We start from the raw sequence: 23,028 nt of genomic DNA on the forward strand, positions 1-23,028 counted from the left end.
GGGGTTTCTATTTGCAAAAGGAAGTCATTAACTCATTAACAATAAATAACATGATTAGCTTTATGTTTTAAAGAGATCATTCTGATCCTGATCAGAATGTGGAAAATAGACTAGAAGTAGCACAAAATAGAGAAAAATTTGGAGTTACTACAGTCTCCAGATTTAGAAATAAGTAGTGTTACCTGTAATTCTGAATGTCTCTATATGAGTTCTCAGTGAACATGCAGAAAAATAATTTCTGTCATTTGTACGTTTTTTAATACTTGAGGATATAAGAAAGCACAGATTGCAATATAATAAGGAATGAATAGGTTTTATTTATTGGCATATGTTTGATTCAGTGGCACAATATACTCAAAGCATTCAATAAATATTTTAATACCCAATAAAAATAAATAGCATTTACTGAATACTCTGTCGAACACTGCAAAATGTTAACAAAAACACATCAGTGTCACATCCCATATTTTATTAATTTATATATTTTAATTCTTATTTTATAAAAATCAAAATTTTTCCCACAAGAAGCAATGTTTACTAGTTGAAGATTCAATTTTGTGATTCCCTGATCTTAGCATTCTCTACTTCTAATTTTTTCTCTGCTTCTAATTTGACCTTCAATCACAGATTCTCTTATTGCTCCTTTTACTCAAATGAAATGATATAACAGGAAATTTGGTTAAAAAAACTCTAAATTACTCCATGAATATACTCTTTCATCATCCATAGTAACTTTTAGACAGGTTCTCAGTTACATATTCATGAATACTGAAAAAAAAAGAATCTTAGCAACTTAAAAGTTTTAAAACACAATCTCACTTTTTGCTGCCTCAACTTCATTGCTGCAGGGCGAGGCATAGAGCAAAGACAGGGTAAGATCAGGTCTGCAAAATTGAATCACATGTGTAGGGTTAGAGTATATATTTAAGTGTGATAGTATGTTTCATATTTAAACATGGATTCATTTTGCACAGTTTTTTATTTATTTAAATGCTACATTGAAATATTATTTGTTTACTGAGGGTTTTGTGTGAAAATTTTTGTGTCCCCCTTTAATAGTGCATCTAAGGAATTTGACTTTTTTTTTCTTTTTCTTGACCACATCTGGTTGTACTCTTGACTCTGCTTAGAGATCACTCCAGGCAGTATTCAGGTACCAAATGCATTGCTGGGAAAAAAAAAAAACAGTTCAGTTCAACTGACCTTACCCTTACCTTATGCTCTGGTACTATGTCCCTAGCCCCTAGCAACTAACTCTTATCTTATCATAATTTCTATCTAGGTCCCTTGTAAATATCTCTCTCTCTCTCCTGCAACTTTCTTCAAGTCTAACTTCAGGTATATCAGTGTTATTTTGAAAAGGCTTTGTGGTGTACACATCCCCAAATTTAGAGGACTGCTACAGAAAAGGAGAAAAAGTGCCCAACACTTTTTGATGTATAGTCAATAGGATGCTTATCTTGAAAACATGTCTAGCTAAGTTTGATACCTCATATTCTGTATGGCCCCCAGACACACCAGGAGTAATCCTTGGACACCAGCTAGGTGTAAGCCCAAGTGCTTCTGGGTACTCCGACCTCATTAAAAAAAATCCAGGAAAGCTTGGGAGTTCTGTTCGTGCAAAATTTAGAGAAGAAACTTTAGATTGATACTCACTTTCCTGAAGTTCTGATCTGTACCATGATTCTAACGATTCAAAATGAATTGAGCATATCTACATTTTCTAGAAGAAAATGTGTGTGTAGTATGGGTGGAAGTACAACTAGTAGTTATCTCCAATTTTACTATAATATAATATGAAATCCTGGTCACTTCCCCTACTAAGACTAAACCTTGAGATTATGTGACCCTTCTTTTACTTTTTTTAAAAATAGAACATTTCAAATTAGATAAGAATAAAGCAAGTAATATAGAAGATTGCCCTATGAATTTAGTACATGGAAATGAAGCATAAAAATAGAGTTAACGACTGAATTTTCTAACCCAATTATAAACTCGATCCCAAATTAACAAAATTTAAAATAATATAAAGCATTAATTAGAATTTATACCATTTGATAACTTGTTTTGAAAGAAACATTCCTTTTACAGAAATGAAATAATGAAATTTAAAAAATAATGATTGGTGATTAAAATTGTGAAATATTTTTATGTTTTATCTTAAGGTACTAAATCAAACTTCTCGTCTTGAAATACAACTTCTGGAGAATTCATTATCAACATATAAGCTTGAGAAGCAACTTCTTCAACAGACTAATGAAATCCTAAAGATTCATGAGAAAAACAGGTGAGGGGTGTTGTATTCCCAAAAATATTTTGTATGTATTTATTATCCTTTACCTCTCTGCCAACTCCTAAATAGTAGTTTAAAAAAGCAAAATTAATTTTTAATATATTAAGAAGAGTTTATGGAGAACATCTTATAAATATCTCAAAAATAAAAGTACTTGTTTCTTATGATCCTTTTAAAATATTTGTTTTATGACTTTTAACACAAATTTCCCTAATATTCAGTTGTTTATATCTAAGTGTATTTACAAAAATGATCTGACTTTACAACTAAATGTTATGCCTACTCTATGAATAAATGTGTGGAATAAAAATCTATAGCTATATAGAAAAATAGAGTCTCACTATTATATAAAATAAAAACCCAGTAACTTAAATTTTCCTTTTAGTTGTCATTAAACCTGTACAAAACAAGATTTTTAAATTCAAAGATCGTGCAAAGATCTAGACAGAAGCAAAGTTTACTTTTTCCCCACAAAATTATTTGTATCACCGATTCATGAGTTGTTTTCTTCTCCCCATTTAAATTTCTTTGACTTGTCTTTACACACGTTTTATAAACCGAATCATGGCAGTTGAATGAAATGGGACTTTGAGATCTTCAAAGCTGAGATGTAATAGTTGACTATATTATTTTGTTTTCTTATTTTGTTTGTTTTTTTTCAATTTATTAAACCAATAAGGAAAAGAGTAAGTAATAAAGATACTCCCTCAGTGCAGGGAGTAGTGCTTGAAGAGGAACTCCCTAAAATAAATTTCTTACGTTACTCAGTTTTCCTACAGTATTTCCCCCTTAGATAATTTTAACATTACTGATACAATGAATACTTCAAAACATGGCCCCAGTGTGGACAAGGTTGTGAATCAATAATTGCATTTTTTCTGAGTGTCTGACTGTTTTGAAGTTTAGTTATTGTGTACTATGTTGAGTTATGGACCTCTGTATTGCTGGAATCTTGTCCAATATCGTTGTGTCAAGTGGAATTGTTTTTGTCTTCTAGACCAAGAAGGAACCTACTAGGGCTGCCAGTTCTCTTTACAGATGAGGAAGCTGACTATGCAAGTCAGCAGTCCATGGCAGGTCACAAAACATGTTGCTTACAGAACTGGGATACATAACTCATTTCTGGCCTGCTTTCCCCTCTGTAGCAGAATGCCACTTGATATATTGACAATTTAGGATTTCCCGACTCCAGCTTCATGCTAAAAGTAGATCAAAGCACCACAGTTGTAGATAAACCACTACATTAAAAACAAAAATGCTGGATGCCCTGCCACAGAGGTAGGGTGGGATGTGGGGGATGGGGAGTGGGGGGGATGCCGGGACCCGTGGTGGTGGATGATGGGCACTGGTGGAGGGATGAGTATTCGATCATTGTATAACTGAAACCCAAGCACAAAAATTTGTAAGTCTACTACTGTACCTCATGGTGTTTCACTAATAAAAGTTTAAGGAGAAAAAAATTAAAAAATGCTATTGGGTTAGAGTCTGAATAGCCAGCTTTCATACCCCATGATTTGCATATCTAAAAAGTTTTACATTTATTTCTTAGTACTGTCATGGGCAAAATTGTAAAACTATGAATAAATTTTACAGGAATTGACTCTGTACTGGTTAGTAATTAAATGCTTGAAATTGAAAATGCTATTAAAATATACCATTTCCCTGCTGCATTAATCAGACATATACACATAACAGGTTACTTATGCCATCCCTAGATTTAGGTTTCTACAAGACTATAATTCTGTCACTAAAGTGAACCCTCACATATAGTTACATTGAATCAAAAAGCTATTTGGAAGCCTTTTATCTATGAATGAATAGATGTATTAAAGCAATGACAATCTTAATGTTATTATAAAGTTATTTAATAATTATATTAATAATGTGCATTTCTTGTAGTAAAGGGATAAATTATACAAAAGGACATTAATTGCTATCATTATTTTACATAGGACTATATATGTTGTTCACTATTTACAAATATATTTTTCACAATTAAAGTCTTCCACATGCTGTTTTGTAGGCTGCTTCCTTTGGAGTTAGATACCTTTTCTAAAAGATGCATGTTCTAAGCAATGGTATTTTATTGTGTGGGTGTGACCCTGGATAGTTTTAATATACTTTCTACTGTCTACTGGGTATGTTACTACTTATTGTTCATCTTTTAAAAAGTTGTCAGAGTGAATTTTGGTTCTTTACTTCTTCTCTTTGGTGTTGTACATTTATTCTTCACCTACATCTGACACTTTAGCTATCAGGATACCATTTAAAAAAATCGGAAGCCTGAAAGAGTTCACCCTTAACTACAAAAATTAATGATATCCTAGGTGTCATTTTTGTTGATATATCCCCATCTCTGTCTTTTTCTCCTTTCTTTCCTGCTCATTTTCTTTCTTTTTTTGTTTTTTCTTTCTTTTTCAAAAAAATACATCCATCCCTTCTACCTTAATTTCAGATCATTTTGGTTGTCTCCATCATGATTTTTGATATGGTACCTGGTACTGTTTTCCACTACGAAATTCTTACCATGAAATGGTCAGTGTTTTAAAGGGTAAGTGCTTAACAGTTGTTCTCTCTATTCATCAGTACAGCTGAGACAAGATTAGGGCAAAACTGCAGGTCACTGACACAATTGCCAGCACATGCAGGTATTCTGATTTTACCTCCTATCATTTAATCCTAATATCAAAGGAAAATTTTCATTTTCTTACACATCAGCATCATACCATTTACTGTTTTCTGTCACTTTCTTTTTAGGATTATACAATTCCTTTTCTAGAAATATAATATTTCATTATGAATTAAGTGACTTAAAATTAATTCATATTAATTTGTGTGCTCAGGTTAATAGAAAGTTACATATGTCTTTTTCATCTACTGTGCACCTCTTTATGTTTTGCTCTCAAAAATGACATTGTCTTACATGTGACTAGGAGTGGGGTGACTATCAGTGAATTCTAGATCCTGACATAACCATATCCCCATGTTTCTCTGACTGCTTCCGGTTGTTGGTTGCACTAGGTATGCTGGAATATTAGGGGAACTTACACTATTAAGCCAAGTATATTCTTCCATAAACCACATGGGAAACAAAGTGTGTTTTTCTTTTAATAAGCCAAAAATATCTGTGTGTGATACACAACATACTTTCTGCATTATTATTATTGATTTTCACATCTGACATAGAATTAGAGAGTCCCTTGAAAGTACTTTATAGAGCAGTAAGATTGAGAGCCTTTCCCTGACCATTTGAGTAGCTAGAAAGTCAGAGTCAAGCATGAAATTGGTTATATGTATTTAAAAAAGAGTTTATTAATTATCCTTACCCTTGTCTTTAAATCTTAATCCACCAAATGCAGCCAGAAGCTATTTCTACTGAGGTATCTCTGAAACGGAGGAGCAGTTGTCTTTAGCTGACCATGTCTGGTTTGGATCAAGTAATACACTTTGCAAAGAGGATTATCTAAATTAAGCTTTGCTTCCTCCCCAAGGAATGTCAGGAGTTGTGTCTGGGTTGGTGACTTAGCAGCTTTGTGTGTGATGGGCTCTCAGTTGCCAAGTCAGTGAGTGGGCCCCTAGAATGCACGACCACTTGTTTGGCAGAACAAGGAGCAATATTTTATGGACAGGATTATACTACCCAATCATGCTGAGAGGTCCTGTTGATTTTCATACTGACAAATTAAATACATCACTTGTAGGGTTGAAATTGATTTTTGGTCTCATTAAAGTTATATATATTATATGCTAAATGACCAAAAACATAAAGCAGAAATAGAATTAACATTTTCTTTTTTTCTTTCCTTCTTTCTCTCTTTGTTTTCTATCTTTCTCTTAAATATTCATCTAGCGAAATCTAAGAAGATTTCAGTTTGCTTCTTGAGATTTTTTCTTTCTTTGGATGCTTTCCTAATTTTAAAATTTTATGATCTTTGGGAAATAAGAGGCCATTGAATGGCCTGTATGATGGATTTACACAATCAAGAATCTAAAAAATGGGAAAAGTTATATTTTCCTTGCACAAAGGGAGTTTATATAATCACAAAGTGACACATAAAATAGAATCTAGATTCTAGTAGATTCCTCCAGTAGGTGTCCTGTTTCTGATCAGAATAGAAAAGAGGTGAACTGAGATGTATCTTCCTTCAGCTTAACTTTATATGTAACTAGGTCTTTTGGCCTCAAAGTTTGATTGATTGACCAGGATTCAAAGTCTTTGGCTTAACTCTACTTTTAACAAGATGAGAGTATAACCAGGAAAAATGTAATTTTGATGAAAAAAGTGAAAGGACATTTTTTTTTCTCCTAAAAGTAAAATAGGATGAAATCCTACATCATTAGAATGTAGATGACTGGAAATCAGGTTTAGAATGAGAGTACAAAGGATAGGGTCTTGCCTTGCATAGAACCAGTGACACCCCATATGATATCCTGAGCCCTGTCAAGAGTGTTCACTGAGTACAGAACCAAGTGGAACCCCGAGCATTGTTTTATGTGACATAGAAACAAAAGCAAAAAAAGAGAAATTCACCACATAGTACAAAGATCAAGCAGTTGGGGCTTCCTTGATACCCGTGCTGAATACGCAGAATGAAAGTAAAGCTTGACATAGTGATGACTATTTTGACACAGCTTTAGCAAATACAATATATTGCCTATCTATGTAGTGTCAGAGGGACATTTATTTATTATTCTGTCTTAATTATTGTAAAAATATTTCCAACATGATTCAGTCTCGAGATTAATTGATATAGTTACTCTCTTAAAACAAGTAAACATAAAATTGAAGAAAGAGATAGGTTTGTTAGTTTTGGACTATCTATGTATAAATTATTTTTTTCCTCCTAATTCTGGAGTAGAAAATATGAAATATTTATTTTACCTTGGGCATTCACTGAACTTATTTGACAAGTCTCATCTATCTTCTAGTTATACTTCTAGTTATACAACAAATTAATAAGTTAATACATTTTAAGTGATTCAAGCATTTATAATTTCAATTATAAATTGTGTTGGCTGAAGCGATAGCACAGCAGTAAGGCGTTCGCCTTACAAGCGGCCAACATGGCCGACCCAAGTTCGATTCCTCCGCCCCTCTCGGAGAGCCCGGCAAGCTACCGAGAGTATCTCGCCCGCACGGCAGAGCCTGGCATGCTCCCCGTGACGTATTCGATATGCCAGACACAGTAACAACAAAGTCTCCAATGGAGACGTTACTGGGCCCGCTCGAGCAAATCGACGATCAACGGGAGGGCCTGTACCTTTACCTTTACCTTATAATTTCAACATACATACCACAGTAGTAGCATAATATAGAGTATTCAGTTTTAATAGTTGATATGCCTAAAGAGATGAGAATATTTTTGGTTAATATTATACTCAGTTTGACAATTTGCTTTAAATCTAAAGTAAAATATTAATTCTAGCATTATTTTAGGTTGAGTGATATTAGTTGTTTAAATGAAACACCAAATAAAACTATTAGAGTTTATATTACTATATATACAATACAAATTGAACAATAGGAGAACCATAGATCACCTATAGACACGACAACTATGATTTAATAGAGCTTTTTTTTTCTCCTAAAATTAAAAAAAATTATGTTCTACAATACTTTTGTTTGCATTTCATTAACCTTAGGATTTTGGAGTATAACAGAATCCTAAGTCAAACTAGAAATCTAAGGGTCATCTTTGTTCTTTCCTTACCAGTCAGTGTTGATATTATCAGATTAGTCTCCTAAGTAGCACTGTAGCACTGTAGTCAGGTCGTTCATCAATTTGCTCGAGCAGGCACCACTAACGTCTCCATTGTGAGACTTGTTGTTACTGTTTTTGGCATATCGAATACGCCACGGCTTGCTTGCCACGTTTTGCCGTTAGGGCGGGATACCCTCAGTAGCTTGCCAGGCTCTCCGAGACGGGTGGAGGAATCTAAACCAGGTCAGTTGCATACAAGGCAAAAGGCCTTAAGTATGTTTTAAAATTTTTGTATTGAATCACCATGAATTGCAAGATTTAAAAGAAATTTATGATTGAATTCTAGGCATATATTGTTCCAGTACCATACTAATTATTTTGTTGATCTACCCTATTTATTGTTTCCACTGATTATTTATCAAATGCTCATTAAAGCTTGTTTCAGTAACTACAAAGTCTTTTTTGACTTATTCCTCTCAAAGCTACTATCTGGTCCTATGCCAAAGTTTTCTTTAAAAAGTACAAGTCAGCATTTTTCTTGTTTTACTCATCTCAAATGATGATTCTGCCCAATTTTTAATCTCTAGATAGAATTTTACCAACATCTGAATGATGCTCTGAATCTAACTTAAGAAAAATTTAAATTCCTTAGTTCAGAACACAGTTTTTGGTATTAAAAATTTTATAGCCTTTCCTGTGTTTCTTTTATTTTAAAAAGAAGGGCCACTAGCTTAGAGCAGGTGATGTCTAAGAACAAACTGCCTAGGTTTTACTTTTCCTTGATTCCTTGTATAATGAAGACAATTGTGTATTATTTGTACAATTTTTAACTACTTATTTGAATTCTCTGTGTTTTGGTTTTTCAATTTTTAACACAGTGTTGATGCTAACAGTAGTCTTAGAGTTGATGTCATGATTAATTGGATTAATGCACATGAAATTCTGAAAACAGTGCCTAACACATGTAGTAATTTAATTCTGTTATTAATGCAACACTGAGCACAAGATATTGTTTCCTACATGTTTATTGTTTATTATTTATAGAATGTCCTGTCATTGCTAATTGAGCTGACGAATTCCTGTCCATCAAAAGTCAGTGTAGATGTCACCTCCTCCAAAAACCCATCTCTAACTTGCAAGACAATTTTATCACTACAATATATGTGAATATGTATGTCTTGCTTTGCTTCCCCATTATTTCAGTTATTCCATTGCATTATAGTGTGTGTGTGTGTGTGTGTGTGTGTTTGTGTTTATCTCTCCACTATTAATCTGTAACCTTCTGGAACATAGAGACTTTTTTATTTATCTTTGTCTTTATGCTCCCAGGCACACTTCCTTCACATAGTATATATTAATATTAAATGTTTTTTGAAGGTTGACTGAATGGTAAATTGGCAAATATCCCAGTAACTCTATGCCAGCAAATGTCACTTATTAATACATAAACACATACATATAAATTCCATAAAACATGTTTAATGGAAAATAAAAACTAAAGTTTACATTAAATATTATAAATATGGTATTTTTCTCAATCTAACTTAACAGAGAGAATGTTTATATCACTATTCTGAATTCCCAAATATTCACTGCATGACATCCAAGGTACTAGTCCACGTTCTGAATTCACTAATTCAGCATAAGTTTTTCCCAGGAATTTTCCCAGGGAATTTTAGATCCATGAGTTTATCACATCTCTGTGATTAATTTTTAAAAGTTAATACAGATTTTATCTGAACATTAAATGATAAAGAAATATATACAACTCAGAGTCAGACTCCCAAATTCTATATTGTTTCATCGTTGTCACAGCCTATAGAGAATTGTCATTAATAAATTAACAATTTGGTGCTTATTCTTATAGAATTTTTGTACCAAATCTATTCATATATTCTTATGTACATTATGTGTGTGTACACAGAAACAGTGCTCTATGTCAGTTTGTATATGGATACGTATATCCATGCACTGTAGCATGTCCTCTTGTTCATCGATTTGCTGAAGCAGGCCTAGTAAGGTCTCCATTGTGAGACTTGTTACTGTGTTTGGTATATCGAATACATCATGGATAGCTTGAAAGGGTTTGCTCTGCGGGCGAGATACTCTTGGTAGCTTGCTGGGCTCTCCGAGAGGGGCGGAGGAATCAAACTCGGGTCAGCCATGTTGGCCGCTTGCAAAGCAAACACCCTACCCACTGTGCTATCACTCCAGCCCACGTATATCCATATATGTATTAAATGTGTAAACTTTAGTTTGTAATACTGTGTTATTTCTACTTCATAGAAATTAGCATAGATATATTACACCTGTAACTAAATACAGATATATTGTATTCATTGTTATGGATGCTCTATAATTTATTACAAGTTATGTGATTATCTAAAATTTCACTTATTAAAATTATCTTTGGATTTTACATTATCTCCAAGTATACAAGGCTTGCTAATTTCTCGAACCGTAGCTGGCTCTTTAATTCATTTATCTACATGAGAATGCATCTTGTTTAGAATCTTTGCGTTTCTTCTCCTATGACTGGCTTATATATGTACATTCTCATTTTTATTAAATTACCTTATCTTGCTTTATAGACTAATTGTTGTTAAAACGTTGCAACATTTGGAGACATATTTGACTTTAGTGTGCTATATATTGTTCAGTCTATATTGTCAATAGAAGCATTGCATTTTTATATCAAAAGTAGAGTGATCTTTTTCTTCTTGGTTTATAATTCATACAGCATATTTAGTTTTTTATTTGCCCTCAAAATACAAAATATTGACCATTTTACTTGATGTAATCTATCCTTCTGATCAAGATATGAATTATTTAAGAAAATTCATATTATGAGAGAAAATGAACTGTATCCTAATTAGAAGCTTAAAGTGTAAAATTACCCTGAATTTATGATTCTCTTGTTTGAGTGGGGGAAAAATTCTTCTTAAAACCCATGTTTATAACAAATTGACACCATAAATATTTTAAAAATGAAAACATATAAACATCTGGAAGTTGGTTCGTAAAGACAAAAATGGGGAAAGTTTCTATATTTTCAACATCTCTCTCCTATGAAGGACTACATTTACATACATAGGACTAAACAAATTGTCACTTCTGTGAACTCATTGGCTGCTATGGTAAGAACGCTGTTGTGGGAAGCAATTCTAAAGGGAGAGCTTTTACTGTGAAAGTTTCAAGATGTGTTCAATGATCTGAAATATTTCCAATGAGATATGTTGGTAAAGGCAGATTGTGGAAATGAGGGGAAAGAGACAACCCCAAGCTTCAAACAAGAATTTGTGTGCACTCAATTAGAACCTTTTGCCGAAGTTCAAGGCCTAGATTATTGTGTTTATTTTATTTTTCATTAAAGTGCACCTCTGCCTCAAACTATAAGTTAAGTGCCAAAGTTCTATGCATGTCTCTTCTCAAAGTGTTTCAAAAGGATGAGAAACAGGAAGTATTGAAAATCCTGTGAGAAACTCTGAATGGATGTCTCCATTTTTATAAATTTAGGTACACAGCTTCATAAATTGTTGTTCTATGATATACTAATCCTAACATATGCTTCATAATTGAACTATTTAATATAGGCTTCCTAAAATCTTGACAGTATAACTCTTAATACTGAAGTCCTTGGTAAAAATAGACCAGATGCCCTCTTAAAAAAGAAATGCACTGGAGTTTGGAATCTACACGTTTGGGATTATCTATTTAAACATGAACTGAACTTTTTGCTGAAGGCTGTCAGAGAAAACATTTCTGCTTTCTCATATAATTTTTGGAACTCTAACTTTGTTTGTAGAGATCTTCATGCCTATCTAAAATAGCTTCTCCCATCTGACTTGAATAGAGGAAAAAAAAAGTCAGGGAAAGGGTTGACCAATATGCTGGAGGAGAAAACAAAATTTAAAAGCAATCAGAGCTAACAGAGTGTGGCACTTATGAAAATCACACTTTAGATTGAAAAAAAGCATAATCAATCTTGATAAATAAGTTCTTTTGTATAAAAAATTGATGGATAGGTTTAAATATTGTGAAAGATGAACTAAAATGCTAGATGTAGAGTATCAATAAAGAGATGTTCATATGATGTCTTGATTTGTTAATGGATGAAGATGGAGATAATATGTTCAATGAAGTGATACTATTGCTGGTCTTTACAGCAAAATTTTGTGGACAGTTTTAGTATAGTTAGGATACTTCATTTAAAAAATAGTGATTTTAGCACAATATCTGCTTGCTTTTGAAACAGTATTTAGATTCTAGTCTAGAAACTGATGGGTCATGGTACCTATTGAGTTTTTTGCTGTATTAACTTAAGAATCATTGGAACATTGAAAATAATTATTTTAATGCTATGGAATGCTAACTACATGCAACAAAATGTTATTTTAACTAGAGATAATATATGAATTTTCTAGCAAGAAAGTTTTGAATTAAAAATATTTTGGAAATCATGAGGAGGAAAGGCTGACTTCCCAACTAAGTACAAACAAATAATGAGGAATACCAAGAACAAATAAACATTTATTTCATTGTTGTTATTTTGTTATTATCAGTATTACTTGGGAGTTTGGCCTCACCTGAGAGTGCTCAGGCTTACTCTTGACTGTGCTCAAGGATAAATCCTAGGGGATCACTCAGGGCTGGGGATTGAACCCAGGTTGCCCACATGCCCTGCCTGCTATACTATCTCTCCAGCCCCTAGGAATCGATTTTTTAAAAAGAAGTATGATAAAAAAAATGGAAAGGAGAGATGAATGGTAACAAAAGATATAAAAGGTAAAGAAGAGATCAAACCTTTATCAAGAAGTCTGAAGTTATAATTAACATAACTTTAATATATACTATTATCCTAATAAAAAATTTTTAATATAGAAGTAAGGGAGTACAGAAATTATTATTTTTTATTTTTTCCCTATATTTATTTATTTATTTTACAGTTGTAAATTTACAATTTTTTGTGCTTTGGTTTCAATTATACAATGATCAGATACCCATCCCTCCACCAGTGCCCATTTTCCACCACCATGGATAATATCCCCCCACCCCCATCCCCCCACCTCCCCTGTCTCTGTGGGAGGGCAATCCCCTGTGTCCTCTCTCTCCTTTTGGGTGTTGTGGTCTGCAAAAGAGGCATTGAGTGGCAAACATGTTCAGTCCATAGTCTACTTTCGACATGCATCTCCCCTCCTGGGAGGATCCTCCAAACATCCTTTATTTGGTGCTCCCTTCTCTATCTGAGCTGCCCTTTCCTCTAGGATACCCGGCTGGCCTCTAAGTTATGGAGTAATCCTCCTGGTGCTGATCTCAGCTATTCTTGGGTATTAATCTCATACTTTTTTACTTTATATCCCCCAGATGAATGCAATCTTTCTATGTCTATCCCTCTCTTTCTGACTCATTTCGCTTAGCATGATACTTTCCATATTGTACCACTTGTATGTAAATTTCATGACTTCATCTTTTCTAACAGCTACATAGGGAGTACAGAAATTATTAAAGGAGCTCCTTGTAAAGGTAAAGGTAAAGGTAAAGGCCCTCCCGTTGATCGTCAATTTGCTCGAGCGGGCCCAGTAACGTCTCCATTGGAGACTTTGTTGTTACTGTGTCTGGCATATCGAATACTCTCGGTAGCTTGCCGGGCTCTCTGAGAGGGGCGGAGGAATCGAACTCGGGTCGGCCATGTTGGCCGCTTGTAAGGCGAACGCCCTACCCGCTGTGCTATCGCTCCAGCCCCTAAAAAAAAAGTAGAGGCGCTCCCGTTTATCATCGATTTGCTCGAGCAGGCCCAGTAGGGCTGGAGAGATAGCACAGCGGGTAGGGCATCTGCCTTGCATGCAGCCAACATGGTCGACCCAAGTTCGATTTCTCCGCCCCTCTCGGAGAGCCCAGCAAGCTACCGAGAGTATTCGATATGCCAGACACAGTAACAACAAAGTCTCCAATGGAGACGTTACTGGGCCCGCTCGAGCAAATCCTTGTAAAGAAATGAGATGGGAAAATAAATGAAAGAGATAATTAAGCAGTAAGACTTATCTTTGGTAAGTAATAAGATGTTTCCAGATTCTTCTAATTTTCATGCTGATTTCTGAATTTTTCCAAATGTTATACCATATTTTGATGCAGAGCAAATTTCTTCTTAACATTAGCATTCTCTTCCTTACTTTATGCACCTACTATAAGAATGACAAGTTATGTTGCTATCTTTTGGTTCATGATAGTTATGTTGCGCTATAGGATGTTTAGTGAATATGAAAATCAGGATTCTTTCTGATATAGTAAATAAATATATTTGTACCCAGAAATGCATACTTTTTCTTCCACGAAATTGTGTTCAGGACTGTTTTCTTTGATAGCAGAACTTCTTTAATAACTTTCTATTTTCAGCTTCCCCCCCCCCCCCCGATAATCCTGAAAAGCAAAACAGGCAAAACTTTTTTATTGACATGTTAGATAGCAGCCATTTTTAAAAGGCCTTGGCCCAAGTGGGGCTTGTCTTGCATGAGACTGACCAAGGTTTGATCCCTGGCAAGGAAGTGGTATCCTGAACCCCACTAGGAATGATCCCTCAGCACAAGGTTATTTAAACCCTTAACATGGCTAGGTGTGACCACAAAACCAAACCAAAACTAAAATGATATAGACCCTCTGGAACAGGTAATAATGAAATAAGTCTTTAGATAGCTTTTGTTATCTTACTTGAAGCTTTCTCCCTAAAAAATAAGATCTTAGAGTAAGAATAATATTTTTTTCAAGTTACACCATGTGAAATCTGTAAATGGCTGTGATCAATTAATGTTAGTTAATTCAATGTTAATTGAATGTTCAATTCTCATTGTTAATTGAATGCTCCATGTTAATAAAACAGCAGAGACTGGCACGCTCCCCGTGCTGTATTCGATATGCCAAAAACAGTAACAAGTCTCACAATGGAGATGTTACTGGTGCCTGCTCAAGCAAATAAACAACGGGAGGACAGTGCTACAGTTCTACACCATGTGAAAGCACTTTTGGCGCCTAGCAAGTGTTAAATAAGGCATGAGAACAGAATGGTATCTTACAAATTTGAATGTTGCTAATAAATAGGAAACAGGCAAGGCAATTGTCATCAAAATAAAGGAACAAACAATAATTCTGAATTTTTAACTACATAGTAAAAAACTGAAAGGTAGTTATCTTACTTAAGGAACAAACCATAATTCTGAATTGTCAAATTTTTATAAGTATATATCCATATATATAGTTAGTCTATTCCAAGTTTGATAATTATATTATTGCCATTTTAAAACTTCATTCTAAGATTTCTTGGTTGCATACTCTGAATTAAAAAATAACTTATGTTAATGAATTCTGAACTATGTTCAGGACCAGAGACATAGTATGGAGGGATAGCTACTTGCCTTTCACATAATCTCCCAAATTCAATCATATGGTTCCCTGAACACTGCCAAGAGTGATCCTTAAATATAAATCCAGGAATAATTCTGGATGTGGCCCCAAAACCAAAATAAATTATTGCCACCTTTTGACTGATTATTATCCATGAGCTAAAGCAGGAATAATTAAAATAAACTGGAATGAGCTAAGACTTCACTAGTAATTCTCAGACATGAAATTCCAGATTAACAGGTGTAGAAAGAAATCACCACCAACATTCACAGCAAGTACACTAATTGCTTAAATAGTGGATAGGATGAATGTTTTAACCAATGGATAGTTTTTATGTTTTCTTTTAATCAGAAAAGCATTTCAGCAGTAAGGTGCTAAACACAGAGGACTCTTCTAAAAGGTAGTGAGTTGTACCTACCTTAGAAATATTGCCATTCATCTTGCTCTATTTCAAAACAGAAAAAAAGACTGTTTCAACCCTATGAGCCCATTGCAATTTTTCCTAATCACTATACCCAAGACCTATCTAAGTTGAGTCACTTTATGATTAGCTGTTTAAATTCAGTACAAATTTCTCTGTTGGTGTCTTATAATATGTAAGAAACTCAAAAAGAAAAGCATGGCTGTCTTATCTTGCATAAGTCACAGAACAGCCTAAATGTAATTTTTTATATGTGAATGTGCATTTTATCAAAAGGATTATAAATTGGTAGTGCTTTTTATTTCTCTCTCTTTTTCCCTTCCTTCCTTCCTTCCTTCCTTCCTTCCTTCCTTCCTTCCTTCCTTCCTTCCTTCCTTCCTTCCTCTCTTTTTTTCCTCTTTCTTTTGTTATAGATGAAGTCCTAGTATTTTTTATGTTTTATGAAAACATGAAACATGGAATGTTTCAATAGACAACTTTCCTGTTATATACTCTGCCACATTCTCTTTGGGGGCAAGTTTGTGACAAGATCTGAAATGGCTAAGAGCAGTTCTCTCTACACTTACTAATCCATGTAAAGGACAAATCTTCTAACACCCTCACCCCAACAAGCCCTCAGTACATGGAGTTGGAAAATTTGGGCTTTCAAATTATTTTATAATTTAAAGATTACACTAAAAATACTTCCCTCTGTCCCCTTTTCAAAATTTAGAGGAATAAATTAATGCTTTATTTATCCAAGGTAAATTAATGCTCATCCTGGTATGTTACATTTGAATACCTTGTAAACTAAGGACTGGTTGAACTTTCTGAAAATGGAATTGAGAAAATGGTAAAAGACTTTCCTCTGAGGAAGACAAGTGTATTATGTACTCTATAAAACATAAATGCTTTTTATTTACAGTGAGCTAGTAGGATGTTAGAGTGCTTTTGCATTCTTTTTCATTTTAATGTGCATTATGCAAGGGGAATACTTTTGAAGAGTTGAGGGAAAGAAGGTTCTCAGTTGAATGTTGTATCAACCCTTAGTTGAAGTAAAGCATCCCAAATCCTTTTGTAACACTACAACACTAACCCATGTTAGAACTAAACATGCAGTGATTTGGAAAATTGCAGAGCCTATAGGTCTTATCCTGAGTCTTGGGTTGAGAGTCCATTCATGATTATGACCCATAAAAGATACCAAAAATCCTAGAAATGTACTTCATTATGATACTAGGAAGTTTTCTTTCTGGTGCTCTGATTTCTGCTTCATTATACTATTTGTTGATCCCACAGAATTATTGTGAAGTTTGATCACTGTTAATGTTTAAAGAATTCCAGGTAAATGAAGCAAAGTATATAAAAGAAATTTCTGTGTTTTTATTTTTTTCTCAACCATTCTGTTATTTAATGGACTCATTTTCTCAGTAAAGTTACATTATAACTGCTTCACAATAAAATTTTTTTGAGTCCAAATCAGTTCCTCAAGATATAAGATAACCCCTGGAAATAAATTATATTTAGGAAACAAACATCACTATGACAACTAAAAGAGTTTTCCATTTGACAAAAGTTATGTATAATATATACATATATATTCTGAGTTCACTTAAAAACTATTTACAAAAACAAATGAATATTTACAACTTTAAATTCAGGAACTAGTTTAATCACGACATTTTGTATGGCATTTTAAAAACTAAATCTTATCTTCACTTCCTTATAGTTTGTTAGAACATAAAATTTTAGAAATGGAGGGAAAGCACAAGGAAGAGTTGGACACCCTAAAAGAAGAGAAAGAGAATCTTCAAGGCTTGGTTACTCGTCAAACATATATAATCCAGGAACTGGAGAAACAGTTGAACAGAGCCACCACCAACAACAGTGTCCTTCAGAAACAGCAGCTGGAGCTGATGGACACAGTGCATAACCTTGTCAACCTTTGCACTAAAGAAGGTGGTAAGAGTTTCTTCCTCACTTCAGTATAGTAAATATCTATTGAACCTAGAACAAGTAAATATTCAATACAGCTTCCTACATTGCACTGATTGCTCTGTCAAGGAGAAAAGAAATTCATTCTTAGAAGTGTTTCATGATGTTTGCATTAACATTTTTCCCATAGTTTTAACTTCATAGAATGTATTTATATGACTAAATTTGTGAATTCATATTAATTTCCTTAAAGAACCTTCTGACTTCTTTCATTTTTGGTCTACATAACAGTAATTAAAATCTACCATACTGTTGGTTATAAGTATTTTTGTTTTTTTAGCCACTTAATAGGAAGGTCCCCACTTTTTCAATTAACACTGATTTTAATAGAGGAAGAAAAAAAAAGAGTTCCTTGCAGAGAAAAGGAGATAGTTATTTTCTCAACAATTACTTTGGAGAAATAATATTTGTTATTGAAAATATGTATTAAGGTCACTACGCTTAGTCTTGTGTGGAAAAGACACAACCAGAACATCTAGACACATTTACTCTGGAATTTTGTAACAGTGGAAATACAAATTTGTATTTTTAAAATTGTTGTAGTCTAGATCACATTTTTATAATAGTGTCAGCTTTTCTGGTTTTTATTTGGCGGGGGCAGATTAGGATACAGAGCTTCTCAGGCATCGAGTTTCCAGATATTATGTGGCTACCCCAGTGGTACCCCAACAAATTGAACTGGAATAGGCAGCATGCAAGGCATGTATATAAACCCCTTTACTATATGTCTGGCCTCAACTTTTGCTGGATGAGGTACATATTTACTGTACCTTTATTCCCACCAAAATGTCCAAAATTTCTCACCACAGTACTAGGTCATTTCTGGTCTGCCCCTTCCTGTACTGGTCCCTGCCCCCCACCTCCTGACATTCCCATTTTCTCTCTCCAGTGCTTATTTATTTGTTTTTTAATCAAACACCAAGAATTTGTCATCATTAAATATTGTCTATTCCCTTGTTTTGTTTGTATGCCACAGATGAGATCTTTGCCCTACTGCTTACTTCCTCTAGTTTCATCCAAGTTTCTGCAAATGGCTAGATTATGTTTCATGTTAGAGTTGTGTTAATACTCTTTTGTCTATATATACCACAACTCCTTTATCCGTTCATTCATTGCCAAATATTTGGGTTGTTTCCATATTATAGCAGTTATTCTTTATTCTGCAGGGAGCATAGGTATACATATCTCTTTTCAAATTAATGTCTTTGTCTGTGCTCTTTCTGATATATGCCATTATCACCTGTGAGATGATGTCTTTCTATTTTGATTTGCATTTCCCTCATTGAAAGCAATAATAAATGCTAGACAGTGGAAATACAAATTCTTGGCATCATTAAATTATAGCCATTTTACTACTAAAAATGTTACGAGTGCGTATCTTTTTAGAAGATATCCATTTATCTTTCCATCCATCTGTGCTGCAATTACCAAATGAGTTTCCCTGTGTGCACTTGTCTATATTAAGTAGAACCACTTTTCAACCTTAAGAGATGTCTTCAGTTTGGAGCTTAATGGTGTCTTCTTTAGTTTTGCTCTTTAATCATTCTTTCTCTAAGTGAGGATGGAATAGTAAACGGTGATGAATAGTAAATGGTGATCGAATAGTAAATGGTGATGAACACCACATACATCTGAGAATTATTGTTGTCATCAAGCTGTAGCTTATGGGATCATTCATGAAATGACTCTGTGTATATGAAATATACTAAAGTGGAGGCTCCTTTAAATTGATAGTGGATTTGAAAAATAGCTCAATTTCATATTTTCATATCTAGATAAGAAAACAGGATAATTCTGTATTAAGTGATCTTATTTTAAAGACATTTCATGTTTATCTATTACACTCAATTACCTTGAGTTATATCTTCTTAAGATAGTCTAAACAAGCCCTTAATATATTCTGTAAAGAATTTTTTTAAAAAAAAAGTGCGTTCCCAGAGCTCCATTTGGGCGTGCTCAGAAATGTGATTGGGAAGGAAAAAACCTGCTAATCAGCCAGAGTCTGCCAAAACCTTGAGTTAGAGTCTACTGGAAGGAAAGCATGGTAGGATTTTGCCAGAGAATTTTAATAGCGCTCATGAGTATTTAGAAATTAAGTACTAATATGAGACATATCTATTCTCATATTGAACTGAATACATTTGGGGAAAGATTGAAAACATATTTTTCTTATCATCCTGAGACTTAAAGCAAATAGAGTTGAGACATTTTTTCAGAATGTTAGAAATATCAAGCCCTGGCGATTCTCACAGAGCTCATATGTCTGCCTACTTATCATAATTTTACTACTTTTCTAAGTATTTGTCTAATAAACATGTCTAAACTTAGGAGCAGTTAGTGGGGAGGATGAGGAATAACTTAAAAGTTTAAATCCCTGACTAGGTTTGGTGTTTGCGATGTCAAGCAACCAATATCTGTTCAATTATGAAGGAACATTTATTGAACAATTACAACGGCATTCCCTAAAGATGCTACTCAACATTCCTTAGGGTATGAGAAAAGTGTGTCTATTCAATGATATACCATATAAAAAATACTCGAAACAGAAATTGACCAAAACTATAGGCATCTAGGGATTATTTTCTTTACAGTAATACAATCTAAAATAAATTGTGATTTAGATGCAGGACTGTTTTTTCAATCTTAACATAAGTATACTGTTCTATTTTGCAATGAATCTTGGCTTTTATAAATATTTCTGTTTTGCAACAAATCTTGTGCTTTTATAGATGAAGCTTTTAGTTGCATCTTGCTGATATTTTTTTCTTAATATCACAACTAAAAAGTATGCTTCCTAAACATTTAGTCATTTCAGGTGTTTTTGCTTGTTTGCTTGCTTGCTTGCTTTTGACCTTTTCAGAGGGCCCAGAGATCACTTCCAGTGATATTTTGTCAACTGAATTGGTGTTTCAGCGCTAGGACCCAAAACATTGTGCTGCTAAGACCTTCTGATGCTGGAAATTCCAAAGCATACTCTGGCAGTGCTTCCAGGGCCACTTGTGGTGGTGCTCTGTGCCCAGGAACCTCCAGGATTTTGCTTAGCATTCTCAGGAGGCCATTAAGTGCCAGGTATTGAACCGAGTTGTCACATGCCAAGCAGGTGGCCAAACCACTGGGCTATGTCCTAGCCCCACATTGAAGAACTCTTAAGAAATAACCAACATGTGTAGTGACTGTCACTAAGATTTTCCATCAAGATTTTATTATATTTTATTTGCGAGAAGTTGGCCACCCTCAGTGGTGCTCAGGGGCTATTGCTGGCTGATGGCCACCATCAGCAATAGTTACTCTAGTTACTCTTAGAGTAATCTTTAGCAGTGCTCAAGGGAACCACACGTGGGGCCAGTGATTCAAACCAGTGTGATAGCTGACAATGCCACATGCAAGGCTGGTGCCTTATATCCTACTATCTCTGACCTTCCATCAAGATTGACGTATAGAATCAAACGAACATCTTTATGTTCACTAGAACTATAGTCTTCAGTAATGGAAAATTTAAATGACTACTAGTGTAATACTGGATTAAATGTTATTAAGTTGACATTTATTATTTCTGTTTCTAATTCTACAAATCATACATTAAACTCTCACGTCTTCACTCTAGTGAACAAATAGCCATTTATCACATGGATTTATAATTAATTTTAAAATTGCTTGTAAATATTCTATTTTTAAATATTAACACATGTAAAAATAATACAGTAAATGATTAATTTTTAATATGTGTATTTAATACACTCAGAGAGTAGTTCTCTGGAATATTTTCTGAAAGCATTATTTAATTACAATCCAAGAAGGCAAAAAAATCTTACTGAACTTAATTCTGTTTCCAACTCTATTCTCTCATGTATGGAGACTGTTGTAATATAATACTACAAAGCAAGGGAATTTTTTTTCAGTGTGATTTTTCTATCAATGGCAACTAATTTTACCTCTATGAAGGCTGTTTCAGCATTCATAAATTCTTTGTAATTGAATCTTCAAATGGTAGGGAATTTCTTTCACTTCACAGTGATAGGGAAAGGATTACTCCAGATACCACATATAGAAGCAAGTAGCACGTGCCTCTGTCTATAACATGGCCGACCCGAGTTCGATTCCTCTGCCCCTCTTAGAGAGCCCGGCAAGCTATGGAGAGTATTTCGCCCCTACGGCAAGCTACCCATGATGTATTCGATATGCCAAACACAGTAACAACAAAGTCTCCAATGGAGACGTTACTGGGCCCGCTCGAGGAAATCAATGAACAACGGGAGGACAGTGACAGTGACAGCGACATGACGTAGTTGACCTTTATTTTAGCCTTCCCCCCCCTTTCAATTGACAAAAGAGTTCATTAAACTCACATATTAAGTGCTATATGTCAGAAGTATTTCTTTCTTGGAAAATGGCTGAATATTATTCTCAATAAGGTCTGACTAGACATAGTGATCTAAGCAGCAATTCTTAGCCTTAATTTTCTTTTCTCTAAAATGTGATGATAATAGACATTTGGTGAATCTATGATAAATTTAAGTTTATGCACCCATAGATCGGTGCCTATCCACTATAATTACTAAAACAAATGCATTTATTTTTTCTGTAATTTCTAAAATGCTTATAACTCACTAAAATTACTTTTCAAAACTTTCCTCAGAAGTATTGGCTAGAAATGTGTCCATTCTTTAAACATCGTTTTGGTCCAGGAACTGTAAATCTATCTCTGCCTGGAGTGTTTGTGTTCAGTTTTATAAAACTTTTCTACTAAAACACCTAATGTCATGAGACACATTTATGGCAAAACAAACAATAAACACATTTTCTAAAATAATTCACTCGTTAGGTGAATTATTATTTCAAATAGGCAGTCACTCATACAAATAGCGATTTTAAAACCAGTGTTTCATTTGGTTTTTGAAAGACTTCCGGGTGACACTGTTATTTTTGTCTAACCTTTGTCTGAAAACATTTGGTCACATTTATTCTTAGAAACATTACCCACTAAAAAAATACTGCCCTTAGTGTTATCACAGAGACAAAGCTTAGATGATTACTTCATGTTTTTGGCAATTCACAGTTATTGCTGGATTTAAACATTTTACATTGATAATGGCATGGAAATATAGTTTGGAATTCCCTGAGGGAGAATAATAAGGTAATATGACTATTAAATATTAGTTAATCCTCTGTGTTCAGAGGTTAATAAAATACCATATAGGTTGTACTTGCAGCACAAACATCGTTTTATGTGAAAAGAGATAATA

General features: G+C 34.0%; 1 protein-coding gene across 2 annotated transcripts in view; it reads left to right on the forward strand.

Annotated features, from left to right (window-relative positions):
- ANGPT1 (angiopoietin 1) overlaps positions 1 to 23,028 on the forward strand; it is a 274,095-nt gene that overhangs the window by 170,682 nt on the left and 80,385 nt on the right. Inside the window, exons 3-4 of one of the 2 annotated variants that reach the window (XM_056109883.1) lie at positions 2,166 to 2,287; positions 17,520 to 17,752. In XM_056109883.1, coding sequence (XP_055965858.1) covers positions 2,166 to 2,287; positions 17,520 to 17,752 — 355 coding nt within the window. The remainder of the gene's footprint in view (positions 1 to 2,165; positions 2,288 to 17,519; positions 17,753 to 23,028) is intronic. The other variant, XM_056109891.1, reaches the window with a different exon arrangement.

Source organism: Sorex fumeus, unplaced genomic scaffold (genome assembly GCF_029834395.1).
Source record: "Sorex fumeus unplaced genomic scaffold, SorFum_2.1 ptg000002l, whole genome shotgun sequence".
Lineage (NCBI taxonomy): Eukaryota > Metazoa > Chordata > Mammalia > Eulipotyphla > Soricidae > Sorex > Sorex fumeus.